Source organism: Haliotis rubra, unplaced genomic scaffold (genome assembly GCF_003918875.1).
Source record: "Haliotis rubra isolate DU_JTF1 unplaced genomic scaffold, ASM391887v1 Scf1433, whole genome shotgun sequence".
Taxonomy (NCBI): domain Eukaryota; kingdom Metazoa; phylum Mollusca; class Gastropoda; order Lepetellida; family Haliotidae; genus Haliotis; species Haliotis rubra.
In genome coordinates, this window is record NW_025765374.1 from 18030 (window position 1) to 34939 (window position 16910).

Here is a 16910-nt window from a genome sequence, read left to right on the forward strand (position 1 = left end):
CTGGGTCTACACAGTACAATGTCAGATATGTGCCTCAGATATCTGTGTCGTGTCTACACCAGTAGAGGTGTCAGATATCTGTGTCTGTGTCTACACACAGTACAATGTCAGATATGTGCCTCGGTGTCTACACCAGTAGAGGTGTCAGATATCTGTGTCTGGGTCTACACAGTACAATGTCAGATATGTGCCTCGGTGTCTACACCAGTAGAGGTGTCAGATATCTGTGTCTGTGTCTACACAGTACAATGTCAGATATGTGCCTCGGTGTCTACACCAGTAGAGGTGTCAGATATCTGTGTCTGTGTCTACACAGTACAATGTCAGATATGTGCCTCGGTGTCTACACCAGTAGAGGTGTCAGATATCTGTGTCTGTGTCTACATCTGGAGAAAACGACACTAAGAATATTTAGATAAAGAGGAAAAGACCACAGAATGAGCAATGTTTTATTCACGAATTTATTTTGTTTAGGATAATAAACTGTTGAAAATATACAATATTTTGTTCATACATATTCGACAACATCAGCCTTAACTGCTTTACAATATATTGAAGCCAGTGAATTTCCAAATACCCATGACAAACCACTGACGTGGCAATACGTACAGTAAAATAGAATATTCCATAATATATGGCAATGGAAAATAGCAGGCAACGGAAACGACAGCTTTACTCGACACATTGATGCGAACAGGAACAGATATGGACATTGCCGGACAAATTGATGCTAACAGGAACAGATGTGGAGGCTATGGGCACATGGCTGCTTCTCTTGGTTAAATACAAATGTACTATGCCACGGTGAAATAAAAGTGGAGGTGTAAATTGTGATGCAACAATATGTAATGAGGAGTGCTTGTTTATATATTTAGGGGGGTGGGAAATGAACGCTGTTTTCGGGGGAGGGGTGGAGTCGAGGATGCAGATTTGAATATGAAGCTACAACTTTGAGAGGCCCGGGGTTGTTTAATGATTCTTGGGTGAAGCTGTCGTTATTCAAAGACAAACGAAGGAGGCATTGTGTTAAACCAGAATAAGGGACAAAACATACAGTCAACAGTACGAAACATATTTCGAATCTATGGCAAACGACATTAAGGTTTTGGAATAGTGTAGCAAGGCTTGAATCGGTTCTTGAAGATACAAACCGTGTCTGGTCGATAGATACCAGAGTGAGGTTTGGCAATATCGTGTCCATTGTGTCACCTAGTAGCCCAAGGAGACAGTCATGTGTGGCCATATTGTGTATCGTACCTTGTTAACACACTGTCTAGTACCTTGTTAACACACTGTCTAGTACCTTGTTAACACACTGTCTAGTGCCTTGTTAACACACTGTCTAGTACCTTGTTAACACACTGTCTAGTACCATGTTAACACACTGTCTAGTACCTTGTTAACACCCTGTCTAGTACCTCGTTAACACACTGTCTAGTACCTTGTTAACACACTGTCTAGTACCTTGTTAACACGCTGTCTAGTACCTTGTTAACACACTGTCTAGTACCTTGTTAACATCCTGTCTAGTACCTTGTTAACACACTGTCTAGTACCTTGTTAACACACTGTCTAGTACCTTGTTAACACGCTGTCTAGTACCTTGTTAACACACTGTCTAGTACCTTGTTAACACGCTGTCTAGTACCTTGTTAACACGCTGTCTAGTACCTTGTTAACACCCTGTCTAGTACCTTGTTAACACACTGTCTAGTACCTTGTTAACACCCTGTCTAGTACCTTGTTAACACATTGTCTAGTATCTTGTTAACTCTGTATTGTGACGTATATGTCCCTGTAAGGCGGCTGTAGAGGCATCGCGGCGGTCACAACCTGGCTGTAGATACATTCACCTGATCACAAACTGCGGGCTCCGAAGAAGCACACACATCTACGTCTATTTGATGTAAACTTAAAACACAAGAAGACATTGCCAATCAATTTCAAGACATCACATATACAGTCCCAGGAGAAGATCAGGCGGCAGACAGTATTTTCAATACCTACAGACAGTACTCAAAACGAATTATATCTTCCAACTATGCAGACAGTATGTTCAATACCTAGAGACTGTACGTTCAATACCTAGAGACTGTACGTTTAATATCTGCAGACAGTACGTTAAATACCTAGAGACTGTACGTTAAATACCTAGAGACTGTACGTTCAATACCTACAGTCTGTAAGTTCAATATCTGCAGCAGTACACACACACGGAAGACAGTACATTTGTACGGACTGTACACGCTGCCTGCAGACAATCCATCCAATATATGCAATATCAGAATGGGGGGGGCTTGAGGGTGTGAAGATTGACCCAGTCAACCAGACAACCAGCAAAAACGACAACAAAGAAACAAAAAGAAACTGTGAGCAAGTCTCATATCGGGAATGAATTAACGAAAATGTCTTAATTTAGTTCAAGACACTTTGGACAATACACCCTAAGACATTATGCACCAACCGACCCTTGTTTCATGTTGTAAGATTCGCGAATATGTAAACCCCACTTCAGCCATCCTAAGTATGAACAGGCCTTCTCTTCATGTGTTAATTAACGCACTTGGAATATCGACAATTCACAACCATGCAACGTACAACATCCGATATACATTGTATGTGTATGTTTAAACATTACGACAACACAGACAGCTAATCCAAACAGTGAAACACGTATGTTGAGAGGACAATAACGAGTGACCAGACATTCACCAACTGTTGCTGGTTGAACGAGGCGTTAGATACACGTTAAGGTGAGCTAAGATCAATCTACACACAATGAATGCTATATTACAAACAGACGTCGATTAGAAGAAACGTAACGTGGAAGAAGGCCATTGAAACAAGCGCGTCATCGCAGCCTTCACCAACTTTCAACAGCCTATACAGCCTCTACTATTGAAATGCGCTTGTTACAATGCAGAGGCAACCCATGGAAGATGTATTCTCAAAGGCACTTTCAATTAAAAAAAGCAGCCATAAACTTAGTAGGCCGTTGTATGGACGTCGCCATAGCAACAGACATCACCCTAGCAACATACAACACTAACAGAACCATAATGTACAGGTTCCCACGCTCAGTCCTGATGAGATGCTGCTATATTTACTGACAAGGACCTATCTACCATTGACACATACAAGTGTAAACAAGCTGCGCCCCAACACCAACTGAGCTCGCAACTTCAAAGGAATGACTTGGTTACCCGTGGCGTCACTGTTTAACCAAACCCAGTTAGGCTCCCAATGAGGTCACAGTTCATGCTGCAACCAACTGGATTTCTAAAGATGAGCTGTGAACATTGTACATACACGTATACACACCACGACACGTGACTGACTAGAAAATAATCTCGCTCTTAATTCAATATTTGTATAATCCTTATTTGCCCAAAGGCCGAATTCGAAAACGTATCACTTTCATACTACCACCATACATGTGTTACACTAACTCCCACCACAAACACCGTGACATTTTCAGCCCAAACCACCAAACACGTGTCACAGTCAACCTCAACCACCAAACACGTGTCACAGTCAACCCCAACCACCAACCACGTGTCACATTCAACCTCAACCACCAACCACGTGTCACATTCAACCTCAACCACCAACCACGTGTCACAGTCAACCTCAACCACAAAACACAAGTGTTCAGACCCAGCCATCAAACACGTGTCACATTGAACCTCAACATCAATTCAATCATCACACACACGTCTCATTCAACCATAACAATCAAGCACGTGCATTCAATTCCAACCATCAAGTACACGCCGGATTCAAGCACCAAAGTCATTCAACCGTAACCGCCAACTGATGTCATATTCAACCCTCGCCACCAAAGTTCTACTCTTGGTCGACGTGCTATAGCCACATTCAGCACGCACACATCAGTAGATTTCAATGCAGCTTATACATATTTGGCAATTCATTGCTTTGGGGATGTGAGGGATTCTGGCTGCGGCCTTCAGCACATAGAGAAACTCATCCCCAATAACGGAGAATTACATACAATCGTTCGCCTCGCAGGTTTTGCACTGCATTTCCCTCGGCTTCTGTGTCTGGCTCTAAATACCCATGTTACCAGGCGTATAATCCAATCAGAAGATTTCTAAACGATGGGGTGACCCGGATGTACACCATCCGGGATGTGATGAAGACAAGAAGGAGAGGTGAGTCAGAGAACCTATGGTGTCGCCTTCCATCACGCAAAATACATAGATGTCTAATTCAAGAGTCAAGTCACTCAAAGCGAAAGTGACTGAAGCGAAAGTTACGGCGGTGAATAGGCCCAGGTTATTCATTTTAACACATACATAATATTCTCATGTATCTACCACTTGCATGCATTAATTCCATAGCTATTGTCACATCCTACACCACAAACATATTGCTCGTTCTGTATCACATATATATATACCCACGCTCTACAAACCATACACATACTCGCCTTCTTAAACATATTCTCACATTCAAGCACACATATATAGATTCTCACATTCCAGAACACCTATCGATTCTCACATCCAATACCAAACACATATTCTCTCACTTCATACACATGCTCGCCTTCTACAACACGTACCAATTCCCACATTCCAGCACACTTACATGTTCTCACTTTCTACAACACGTACAGATTCTCACATGATTTTGTGACATGCTCTTTTTTGAATATTTTCGTCAGGAGTTGTTTGCTCTTGGAGTAACACCCTTCATCTTTGCCGTCCCTCCTCTTGGCGTTCACCTTCCGCTTCAGTCGGATCTGGCTCACGATGCCCACCAACAGTTCATCCACGTTGTGGTTGAGGACGACAGACGTCTCCGTGTACTTGCAGTCGTAGGTTTTGGCAACACTCTTGGCCTCTGAGAAAGAAAACCACAACAATTTGATTTTCCAACACAGTATGTGTATCTCGATTCTACCATAACCCCGTTATTGAAATTTAAAAAAAGACACATACTGTGTTGGAAAATCAGAGGTATATAACGTGATTATAACGTCTGCATGACTTTAATTGACCAATCACAATTCAGCATTTACTGAAGTCATGGTAGAATTTACAATCATATTCAGAAATAGCAAGACAAAGTTATATCAATCTTCGAAACAAGTAAAATAATAGAAAGTCAAGGGCTGTTCCTCAGAAAATCCCCGTGCTGAGGGCAGTTCTGTAGTAGATCCCCGGGATTTCTTGGAGAATGCCCGCGGAAATGCTTGAAGAGAAGACTGCCCGAGAACACAAACAAGGAGAACCTTGCGAGATAATAGAGTGACGTCACTGTAGGTTTATACATTCATTTCAATCAGGGATAACGTGGGGACAAACTGCAGAATGTCGAGAATACTCTCACCTTCTATTGAGACTTCACGGGTTCTAACCAGATCACATTTATTGGCTACGAGGATGATGGCCGTGTCCAGCTTATCCACGTGTCGAATCTCAAACAACAGGTCTGTGGCTTTCTCGAAGGTTCCCCGCTCGTCTATGCTGAAGACCGCCACGAAGGCGTCCACACCCCCCTCTGAGTGGCCGCGCCAGTCCTGCAAGTACCACATGTATGAGGAGAATTGGAAGGTGGGGGACACACACATACAGTGGCAAACTCTCAACACTCGAAAGTGACATGGACGTAGAATACTGCATAACGGTCTGGGTACAGGACTATAATGAACACGCCGGGTATTTTACACATGCACGTGTATGCTAGACACAAACAGCTGCCGGTAAGCAAAACCAAATGTCTCCCAGATGCACCTGGGTGATGTATCTGTGACAGTCTGGGTGATGTATCTGTGACAGTCTGGTGATGTATCTGCGACAGTCTGGGTGATGTATTTGTGATGGACTGGGTGATGTATCTGTGATGGACTGGGTGATGTATCTGTGACAGTCTGGGTGATGTATCTGTGATGGACTGGGTGATGTATCTGTGATGGACGGGGTGATGTATCTGTGATGGACTAGGTGATGTATCTGTGACAGTCTGGGTGATGTATCTGTGACAGTCTGGGTGATGTATCTGTGACAGTCTGGGTGATGTATCTGTGACAGTCTTGGTGATGTTTCTGTGATGGACTGGGTGATGTATCTGTGACAGTCTGGGTGATGTATCTGTGACAGCCTGGGTGATGTATCTGTGATGGACTGGGTGATGTATCTGTGATGGACGGGGTGATGTATCTGTGATGGACTAGGTGATGTATCTGTGACAGTCTGGGTGATGTATCTGTGACAGTCTGGGTGATGTATCTGTGACAGTCTGGGTGATGTATCTGTGACAGTCTGGGTGATGTTTCTGTGATGGACTGGGTGATGTATCTGTGACAGTCTGGGTGATGTATCTGTGACAGCCTGGGTGATGTATCTGTGATGGACTGGGTGATGTATCTGTGACAGTCTGGGTGATGTATCTGTGATGGACTGGGTGATGTATCTGTGACAGTCTGGGTGATGTATCTGTGATGGACGGGGTGATGTATCTGTGATGGACTGGGTGATGTATCTGTGACAGTCTGGGTGATGTATCTGTGACAGTCTGGGTAATGTATCTGTGATGGACGGGGTGATGTATCTGTGACAGTCTGGGTGATGTATCTGTGACAGTCTGGGTGATGTATCTGTGATGGACTGGGTGATGTATCTGTGACAGTCTGGGTGATGTATCTGTGATGGACTGGGTGATGTATCTGTGACAGTCTGGGTGATGTATCTGTGACAGTCTGGGTGATGTATCTGTGATGGACTGGGTGATGTATCTGTGACAGTCTGGGTGATGTATCTGTGACAGTCTGGGTGATGTATCTGTGATGGACGGGGTGATGTATCTGTGATGGACTGGGTGATGTGTCTGTGACAGGAATTAGGATGAAGGTTTTGTGAACCACAGACTGAAACCTGAAATCATACTGCAACACGACGTGTTGCTATAGCAACACGCTCGTGAAGATGAGATCTTGCACAAAATCTGTTTCTGACTTTTAGTTGTATATCAAGGTGAAATGGCTTGGTAAAAGTCTGATTATTTAAAATTTCAATTTTGAAATATGAAATACGTTGAGAATTATAGCCTTAAACTAAGTATATGTATTGTATGAACTTGACAGAAAATCGTATTCCAATTTCCGATTTCTATACTTGTCATGGAAGTGTACACAATTGCAAACTGATAATTATAAGCAAGTACGTTATGTTTGGGGCTACACTTACACGGATTGTAGAAATTGTGGGTGTCACATCCAGTCACATCCTGAGTTAAACCTTACACTCACATGCAGTCACATCCTGAGTTAAACCTTACACTCACATGCAGTCACATCCTGAGTTCCACCTTACTCTCACGTCCAGTCACATCCTGAGTTCCACCTTACACTCACATGCAGTCACATCCTGAGTTCCATCATACACTCACATCCAGTCACATCCTGAGTTCCACCTTACACTCACATGCAGTCACATCCTGGGTTACACCATACACTCACATCCATATGTTTTGCTCACTCCCAAGTCTACCGAAGATACGGCGTTTGTAATTGCCTCGTTTAAAGTTTGCATGCTGCTTGAAGCCAAGACTGACATTTCACGGCTAATCCCTGCCCGTGTTCTTGCAGTGAGCCAGGTATTAACTTTGGCCCCTGGCAGCTGGTAGTCTCAACCGGTCAGATTCTTGGATAAACAGCATCTCCACGTCTTCGTTCACATTCCCTAGCACACCATGGAGTTGACGGGCTGAACGTCAGTAAACCTGGAACCACCATGGGAAGTACGGGTCTCCGCGACAGCACATCACTTAATCCCAGGATCAGTCTTTCTATACAAAACATGATGTCCACCCAAGTGTTTCTGGAAAATGTCTGGTTATTACATTGCCACTTGCAGAACTCGACACTCGGAGTCTCGGTGCCATCAATAAGTGTGTTTCACGTGAAGTAGTTTCTAACTCGTCTATCTCCTGTATCACAGGTAACCTAAACTGGATGACTTCACCGAGTGTGTTCAATCAGTTCCTGGCCGCCCCCGTTTTACACTCCCATCAAGTGACCTCCTTGAAGTGATTCACCAGAGTAATATAATGAACACACAATAGTCGCTTGTCCATGAGTGGCATAGGCCAGAGGTATATAATGAGGTCTTCGAACGGTTGATTCACCCGATGAAGGACAGGCTCCGAAACGTTTATAAAAACAGAAAGTATAATCAATCAATTCTCGCCTTGATAACGTAAACGCTATATCATGTTCAGCATTGACCAGCGTCTACATGGGTAAACTTGCTGTATTACTGACAGGTAAACTTGCTGTATTACTGACAGGTAAACTTGCTGTATTACTGACAGGTAAACTTGTTGTATTACTGACAGGTAAACTTGCTGTATTACTGACAGGTAAACTTGCTGTATTACTGACAGGTAAACTTGCTGTATTACTGACGGGTAAACTTGCTGTATTACTGACGGGTAAACTTGCTGTATTACTGACGGGTAAACTTGCTGTATTACTGACGGGTAAACTTGCTGTATTACTGACGGGTAAACTTGCTGTATTACTGACGGGTAAACTTGCTGTATTACTGACAGGTAAACTTGCTGTATTACTGACGGCTGTGACGGGTAAACGTTGCTGTATTACTGACGGGTAAACTTGCTGTATTACTGACGGGTAAACGTTGCTGTATTACTGACGGGTAAACTTTGCTGTATTACTGACGGGTAAACTTGCTGTATTACTGACGGGTAAACTTGCTGTATTACTGACGGGTAACGTTGCTGTATTACTGACGGGGTAAACTTGCTGTATTACTGACAGGTAACGTTGCTGTGAACTTGCTGTATTACTGACAGGTAAACGTTGCTGTATTACTGACGGGTAAACTTGCTGTATTACTGACGGGTAAACTTGCTGTATTACTGACGGGTAAACGTTGCTGTATTACTGACAGGTAAACGTTGCTGTATTACTGACGGGTAACGTTGCTGTATTACTGACGGGTAACGTTGCTGTATTACTGACGTTGCTGTATTATTGACGGGTAAACTTGCTGTATTACTGACAGGTAAACTTGCTGTATTACTGACGGGTAACGTTGCTGTATTACTGACGGGTAACGTTGCTGTATTACTGACGGGTAAACGTTGCTGTATTACTGACGGGTAACGTTGCTGTATTACTGACGGGTAAACTTGCTGTATTACTGATTACTGGGTAAACTTGCTGTATTACTGACGGGTAAACTGTATTACTGACGGGTAAACTTGCTGTATTACTGACGGGTAAAAACTTGCTGTATAAACTTGCTGTATTACTGACGGGTAAACTTGCTGTATTACTGACAGGTAAACGTTGCTGTATTACTGACGGGTAACGTTGCTGTATTACTGACAGGGTAAACTTGCTGTATTACTGACGGGTAACGTTGCTGTATTACTGACAGGTAAACTTGCTGTATTACTGACGGGTAAACTTGCTGTATTACTGACGGGTAACGTTGCTGTATTACTGACGGGTAAACTTGCTGTATTACTGACGGGTAAACTTGCTGTATTACTGACGGGTAAACTTGCTGTAACGTTGCTGTATTACTGACGGGTAACGTTGCTGTATTACTGACAGGTAAACTTGCTGTATTACTGACGGGTAAACGTTGCTGTATTACTGACAGGTAAACGTTGCTGTATTACTGACGGGTAACGTTGCTGTATTACTGACGGGTAAACTTGCTGTATTACTGACGGGTAACGTTGCTGTATTACTGACGGGTAACGTTGCTGTATTACTGACGGGTAAACGTTGCTGTATTACTGACGGGTTACTGACGGGTAAACTTGCTGTATTACTGACGGGTAAACGTTGCTGTATTACTGACGGGTAAACTTGGTAACTTGCTGTATTACTGTAACAGGTGACGGTAAACGTTGCTGTATTACTGACGGGTAACGTTGCTGTATTACTGACAGGTAACGTTGCTGTATTACTGACAGACGGGTAACGTTGCTGTATTACTGACGGGTAAACGTTGCTGTATTACTGACAGAGTAAACGTTGCTGTGCTGTATTACTTGTAAACGTTGCTGTATTACTGATGAGGTAACGTTGCTGTATTACTGACGGGTAAACTTGCTGTATTACTGACGGGTAAACTTGCTGTATTACTGACAGGTAAACTTGCTGTAACGTTGCTGTATTACTGACAGGTAAACGTTGCTGTATTACTGACGGGTAACGTTGCTGACAGGTAAACTATTACTGACGGGTAACGTTGCTGTATTACTGACGGGTAACGTTGCTGTATTACTGACGGGTAACGTTGCTGTATTACTGACGGGTAACGTTGCTGTATTACTGACAGAGAACGTTGCTGTATTACTGACGGGAACGTTGCTGTATTACTGACAGGTAACGTTGCTGTATTACTGACGGGTAACCTTGCTGTATTACTGACGGTTCCTTTTGTAACGTTGCTGTATTACTGACGGGTCCCCATTGACTGTAACTCGACAGTGGTGACTGGACATCGTAGTGGTCACCCCACTGTTCTATAACAGAGGATGTATGATAAGTGACGACACCTTCTGTCACCCCACTGTTCTATAACAGAGGATGTATGATAAGTGACGACACCTTCTGTCACCCCACTGTTCTATAACAGAGGATGTATGATAAGTTCCGACACCTTCTGTCACCCCACTGTTCTATAACAGAGGATGTATGATAAGTTCCGACACCTTCTGTCACCCCACTGTTCTATAACAGAGGATGTATCTATAACAGAGGATGTATGAGTTCCGACACCTTCTGTCACCCCACTGTTCTATAACAGAGGATGTATGATAAGTTCCGACGACACCTTCTGTCACCCCACTGTTCTATAACTTGAGAGAGGATGTATGATAAGTGACGACACCTTCTGTCACCCCACTGTTCTATAACAGAGGATGTATGATAAGTGACGACACCTTCTGTCACCCCACTGTTCTATAACAGAGGATGTATGATAAGTTCCGACACCTTCTGTCACCCCACTGTTCTATAACAGAGGATGTATGATAAGTTCCGACACCTTCTGTCACCCCACTGTTCTATAACAGAGGATGTATGATAAGTGACGACACCTTCTGTCACCCCACTGTATCTATACCTTCTGTCACAGAGGATGTATGATAAGTTCCGACACCTTCTGTCACCCCACTGTTCTATAACAGAGGATGTATGATAAGTGACGACACCTTCTGTCACCCCACTGTTCTATAACAGAGGATGTATGATAAGTTCCGACACCTTCTGTCACCCGACACCTTCTGTCACCTATAACAGAGGATGTATGATAAGTTCCGACACCTTCTGTCACCCCACTGTTCTATAACAGAGGATGTATGATAAGTTCCGACACCTTCTGTCACCCCACTGTTCTATAACAGAGGATGTATGATAAGTCACCCCACTGTTCTATAACAGAGGATGTATGATAAACTGTTCTATAACAGAGGATGTGACGACACCTTCTGTCACCCCACTGTTCTATAACAGAGGATGTATGATAAGTTCCGACACCTTCTGTCACCCCACTGTTCTATAACAGAGGATGTATGATAAGTTCCGACACCTTCTGTCACCCCACTGTTCTATAACAGAGGATGTATGATAAGTTCCGACATCTTCTGTCACACCTACAGAGGATGTATGATAAGTTCCGACATCTTCTGTCACCCTACTGTTCTATAACAGAGGATGTATGATAAGTGACGACACCTGCTGTCACCCCACTGTTCTATAACAGAGGATGTATGATAAGTTCCGACATCTTCTGTCACCCCACTGTTCTATGACAGAGGATGTATGATAAGTTCCGTGTGTATATTTAGTGACTAAGCAACTGTGTTTTGGTTTTGTTATCTTCAGCATAAAATTGATTTTTGAAAGATCGTATTTGTTTCGCGAACGCCGAACGTTTATCTTGTCTACGCAAGTCAGTTCTGAATTTCCGACATTTCTGTAGGGTAGTAAAGCTAGTCACTATCTTTTCTTATACAGGTGATGGTAGTCTGTACTTACTGTTTCATCCGAGTCTGGGTCTAGAAAGTCTATTGTTGATTCTTCTCCATCTAGTAAAACTGACACAATTCTTTCCCTCTCCCCATCTGAAAATATATATCACATCATCATCATCATCATCATCATCATCATCATCATCATCATCATTGTCACCATCACCACCATCATCATCATCATCATCACCACCACCAGCAGCAGCAGCAGCATCATCTCCATCATCAGCATCATAATCATCTCCATCATCATCATCATCATAATTTCCATCATCATTCATCATTCGCTCACATAGAGTGTGAAACCTGCATGCGAGGGACATAACTCGGGTACCACTCTGTTGACTGTCTGCAGGTATCAGAACCTACTATGCGGATAGCTCTTTTTGGGTACATAGTTTGGTCACTTTGCAGATCCAGCAGACACAAAGGGGACATAACCCATGGTCCGTAGACATGTTCGATCCAGGGTACACAACGTCTTATCTATAAATCTCCAGTGTGTATGTGCCAGCGAACTATTTATTTCTCACATTCGTCCATTGTGTATTTAAAGCTAATGACGACGCCCAGTGCCCATTACGGTCGAGTATGTAGACGGCCATTATCACTTTAACGTTGACGGACAGCTTCGTGGCAGCAATGAGATATTAAGTACCATTATTCGCGCATTGTCATGTTATTGGACAGCTAAGTTGGTCAGGGAAAAGTGTAGCCCCAGTGTGTCTGAAGGTTACGTGCTATAGTTGCTAGTGTGAATGAATCTCCTGACATGGTGAAGTGAGGTGAGGTGAAATTGGGTTCAACGTCGTACTTGAGAATATTTCGCTCATATGACGACGTGCATGCGTGTGTATGTGTATGTGTGGCTGTTTGTACTTTCCTTTACCAGACTGAGGCTGGTTTTATAGTGCTAGCCCACTGAGATACCATGCCGCAGTGAAGCATGAATACCCCACTCAGACACATTATACTGACTCCGAGCCGACCAGTCCTTGATGTACCCAGTAATGCCGAGCGCCAGGAAGGGACCAACAAGTACCATATTTTAACGTCTTTTGGTATGACGCAGTCGGGGATCGAACCCGTGACCTTCCGCTCTCCGGGCGGACGCTCTTACCACTACACCACGGAGGCGGTCGACATGGTGAAGGGTGTGAAGAAGCTGTATCTTCCATGACGTCAGAAATCACGTGACATTCTACTGTTTAATTCTCCATTTGGGTAGAGAAACTGCGACCACCAACTTGCGCTCGAGGGACCAGTGTCGGTACCGAAACATCCCAGCTGTGGAATACAAACTGTACTCGAAGTCTTCAACAGGATACTGCCATTATTTCCATGTCTGTTTATCCCTCGAGCATTTCCAACAACAAAAGGAAAATCCAGATAACTTTCAAAGCACTTTAAACTCACAGCATCCAAGTTGTAATGAAATCACTCAGAAACCAGCCTGCAGACAACCGGTGGGGTTAATAGAATGTCGATATTCGACACCAGTGGATTAAGATTGAAGCATCACAATAATCCAAGCTCAGCAAGAAACCCGACCACGTTTGGATCTGATAATAGCCAATAATTAATGCATTCTGTTCTCTCGGTAGTAGGAGGTTAGTACATTAAGGCAATATCTCCCAACAGCGCCCGGAAGGAGATGAGATTTAGACGCGTGTAAACACTGATTGGTCATCAAAGACGCCAGTGATAGACTCGTGGTCCACAGTGGGCTAGTGGGACGGAACACGAGGAAGTACACTAGGAAGTGGGTCGCCCCATCTGGTGCAAGTCCCTCTATGAGAACCCAATATAACGATAACGTGCACTGATCCAGATGTGCAGGTACTGCTACACGTGCACTGATCCAGATATGCAGGTACTGCTACACGTGCACTGATCTAGATGTGCAGGTACTGCTACACGTGCACTGATCTAGATGTGCAGGTACTGCTACACGTGCACTGATCTAGATGTGCAGGTACTGCTACACGTGCACTGATCTAGATGTAGACGTACTGCCACACGTGCACTAATCTAGATGTGCAGGTACTGCTACACGTGCACTGATCCAGATGTGCAGGTACTGCTACACGTGCACTGATCTAGATGTGCTGGTACTGCTACACGTGCACTGATCTAGATGTAGACGTACTGCCACACGTGCACTGATCTAGATGTGCAGGTACTGCTACACGTGCACTGATCCAGATGTGCAGGTACTGCTACACGTGCACTGATCTAGATGTGCAGGTACTGCTACACGTGCACTGATCTAGATGTACAGGTACTGCTACACGTGCACTGATCCAGATGTGCAGGTACTGCTACGTGCACTCATCTAGATGTGCACTGACGTGCACTGATCTAGATGTGCAGGTACGTGCGCCACGTGCACTGATCCTAGTATACACGTGCACTGATCTAGATGTACGTACTGCTACACGTGCACTGATCTAGATGTACAGATGCACGGTACTGCTACACGTGCACTCATCTAGATATGCAGGTACTGCTACACGTGCACTGATCTAGATATACAGGTACTGCTACACGTGCACTGATCTAGATGTGCAGGTACTGCTACACGTGCACTGATCTAGATGTGCAGGTACTGCTACACGCACTGATCTAGATGTGCAGGTACTGCTACACGTGCACTGATCCAGATATACAGGTACTGCTACACGTGCACTGATCTAGATGTGCAGGTACTGCTACACGTGCACTGATCTAGATGTGCAGGTACTGAGTGTGTATGAGTCTTCATCATCTCTTTTGAACATGTCAGGAATATCAATGGTCATTGAAAACTATCTATTAACAAAACTTGTTCTGACCTTCTAATTTCTACAGCCCAAGAATCACACGATATTACACTGATGATAACCATGGAAGCTAACATCTGCTGCTGGGGATCAGTCCAAATGGCTGGGAATCATGGTGTGTACTCAGGTGTGGGTGACAGCATCCTGAACTGCAGGGCTAACACTGACCTATCACCGCCTTATAGAACAAATACCTGTACAAGTCGACCAATGAACACACCCTTCTCCGTGTCTAACAGAAGGCCACCTTCTGACAGAACTCACGATCAGATCATTGAATCGTGGCACTCCTATATCCCTGGAGATCACGAATGAACCGGGCCAGCGTGAACCAATCTGGCCGAGTCCACCTCCCCAACAGGCCCTGCGGTGCCAAGCAATTACACAAAACTGTTGCCAATATCTGCAAATATTGACCGCTTCAAACAACAGTGCAAATTAATTGCCAAATGAAAATATGTCAATAGCCTTAGCCACGTAACATTACTCTTGTGACCTCAAGGTTACACAGGGGAGATTTATTGGATCGTTTCATGATTCCACAAAACCAACAGAGCTGAGTGTCAGGTGCGTTCATACGTGTCAGAGGGGACTCAGAGTGGTGCTTGTCTTCCGTTGTGTGTACACTGTACACCTCGTGTGTTGTATATGTCTGTCTTCCGTTGTGTGTACACTGTACACCTCGTGTGTTGTATATGTCTGTCTAGCGTTGTGTGTACACTGTACACCTCGTGTGTTGTATGTCTGTCTTCCGGTGTGTGTACACTGTACACCCCGTGTGTTGTATATGTCTGTCTTCCGGTGTGTGTACACTGTACACCCCGTGTGTTGTATATGTCTGTCTTCCGTTGTGTGTACACTGTACACCTCGTGTGTTGTATGTCTGTCTTCCGGTGTGTGTACACTGTACACCCCGTGTGTTGTATATGTCTGTCTAGCGTTGTGTGTACACCTGTACACCCTCGTGTTGTATGTCTGTCTAGCCGTGTGTACACTGTACAACCTCGTGTGTTGTATGTCTGTCTTCCGTGTGTGTACACTGTACACCCTGTGTGTTGTATATGTCTGTCTTCCGTTGTGTGCAATATACCGTACACCCTGTGTGTTGTATATGTCTTCCGTTGCGTGTGTTGTACACTGTACATGTACACCCGTGTGTTGTATATGTCTGTCTCCGCGTTGTGTGTACACCGTACACCCTCGTGTGTTGTATATGTCTGTCTTCCGGTGTGTGTACACCGTACACCTCGTGTGTTGTATGTGTCTGTCTTCCGTTGTTGTGTACACCGTACACCCTCGTGTGTTGTATATGTCTGTGTGTTGTATATGTATATGTCTGTTCCGGTGTGTGTACACTGTACACCTCGTGTGTTGTATATATGTCTGTCTAGCGTTGTGTGTACACTGTACACCTCGTGTGTTGTATGTCTGTCTTCCGGTGTGTGTACACTGTACACCCCGTGTGTTGTATATGTCTGTCTTCCGGTGTGTGTACACCGTACACCCCGTGTGTTGTATATGTCTGTCTTCCGTTGTGTGTACACTGTACACCTCGTGTGTTGTATATGTCTGTCTTCCGTTGAGTGTACACCGTACACCTCGTGTGTTGTATATGTCTGTGTGTTGTATATGTCTGTCTTCCGGTGTGTGTACACTGTACACCTCGTGTGTTGTATATGTCTGTCTAGCGTTGTGTGTACACTGTACACCTCGTGTGTTGTATGTCTGTCTTCCGGTGTGTGTACACTGTACACCCGTGTGTTGTATATGTCTGTCTTCCGGTGTGTGTACACTGTACACCCCGTGTGTTGTATATGTCTGTCTTCCGGTGTGTGTACACTGTACACCTCGTGTGTTGTATATGTCTGTCTTCCGTTGTGTGTACACCGTACACCTCGTGTGTTGTATATGTCTGTCTTCCGTTGTGTGTACACCGTACTGTACCTCTGTGTGTTGTATATGTCTGTCTTCTGGTGGTGTGTGTACACCGTACACCCCGTGTGTTGTATATGTGTGTGTCAGTATATGTCTTCCGGTGTGTGTACA

General features: G+C 44.2%; 1 protein-coding gene across 1 annotated transcript in view; it reads right to left on the minus strand.

Moving 5' to 3' along the window:
- Positions 1-437: 437 nt before the first annotated feature.
- The window catches only part of LOC124269278 (GTP-binding protein GEM-like), an 87717-nt gene continuing 71244 nt past the window's right edge, over positions 438-16910 (minus strand). The window contains exons 2-4 of the mRNA XM_046704284.1: positions 12050-12135; positions 5356-5545; positions 438-4866 (exon numbers count right to left, since the gene is read on the minus strand). Of these exons, the coding sequence (XP_046560240.1) occupies positions 4625-4866; positions 5356-5545; positions 12050-12135 (518 nt within the window). The 3' untranslated portion in view covers positions 438-4624. The remainder of the gene's footprint in view (positions 4867-5355; positions 5546-12049; positions 12136-16910) is intronic.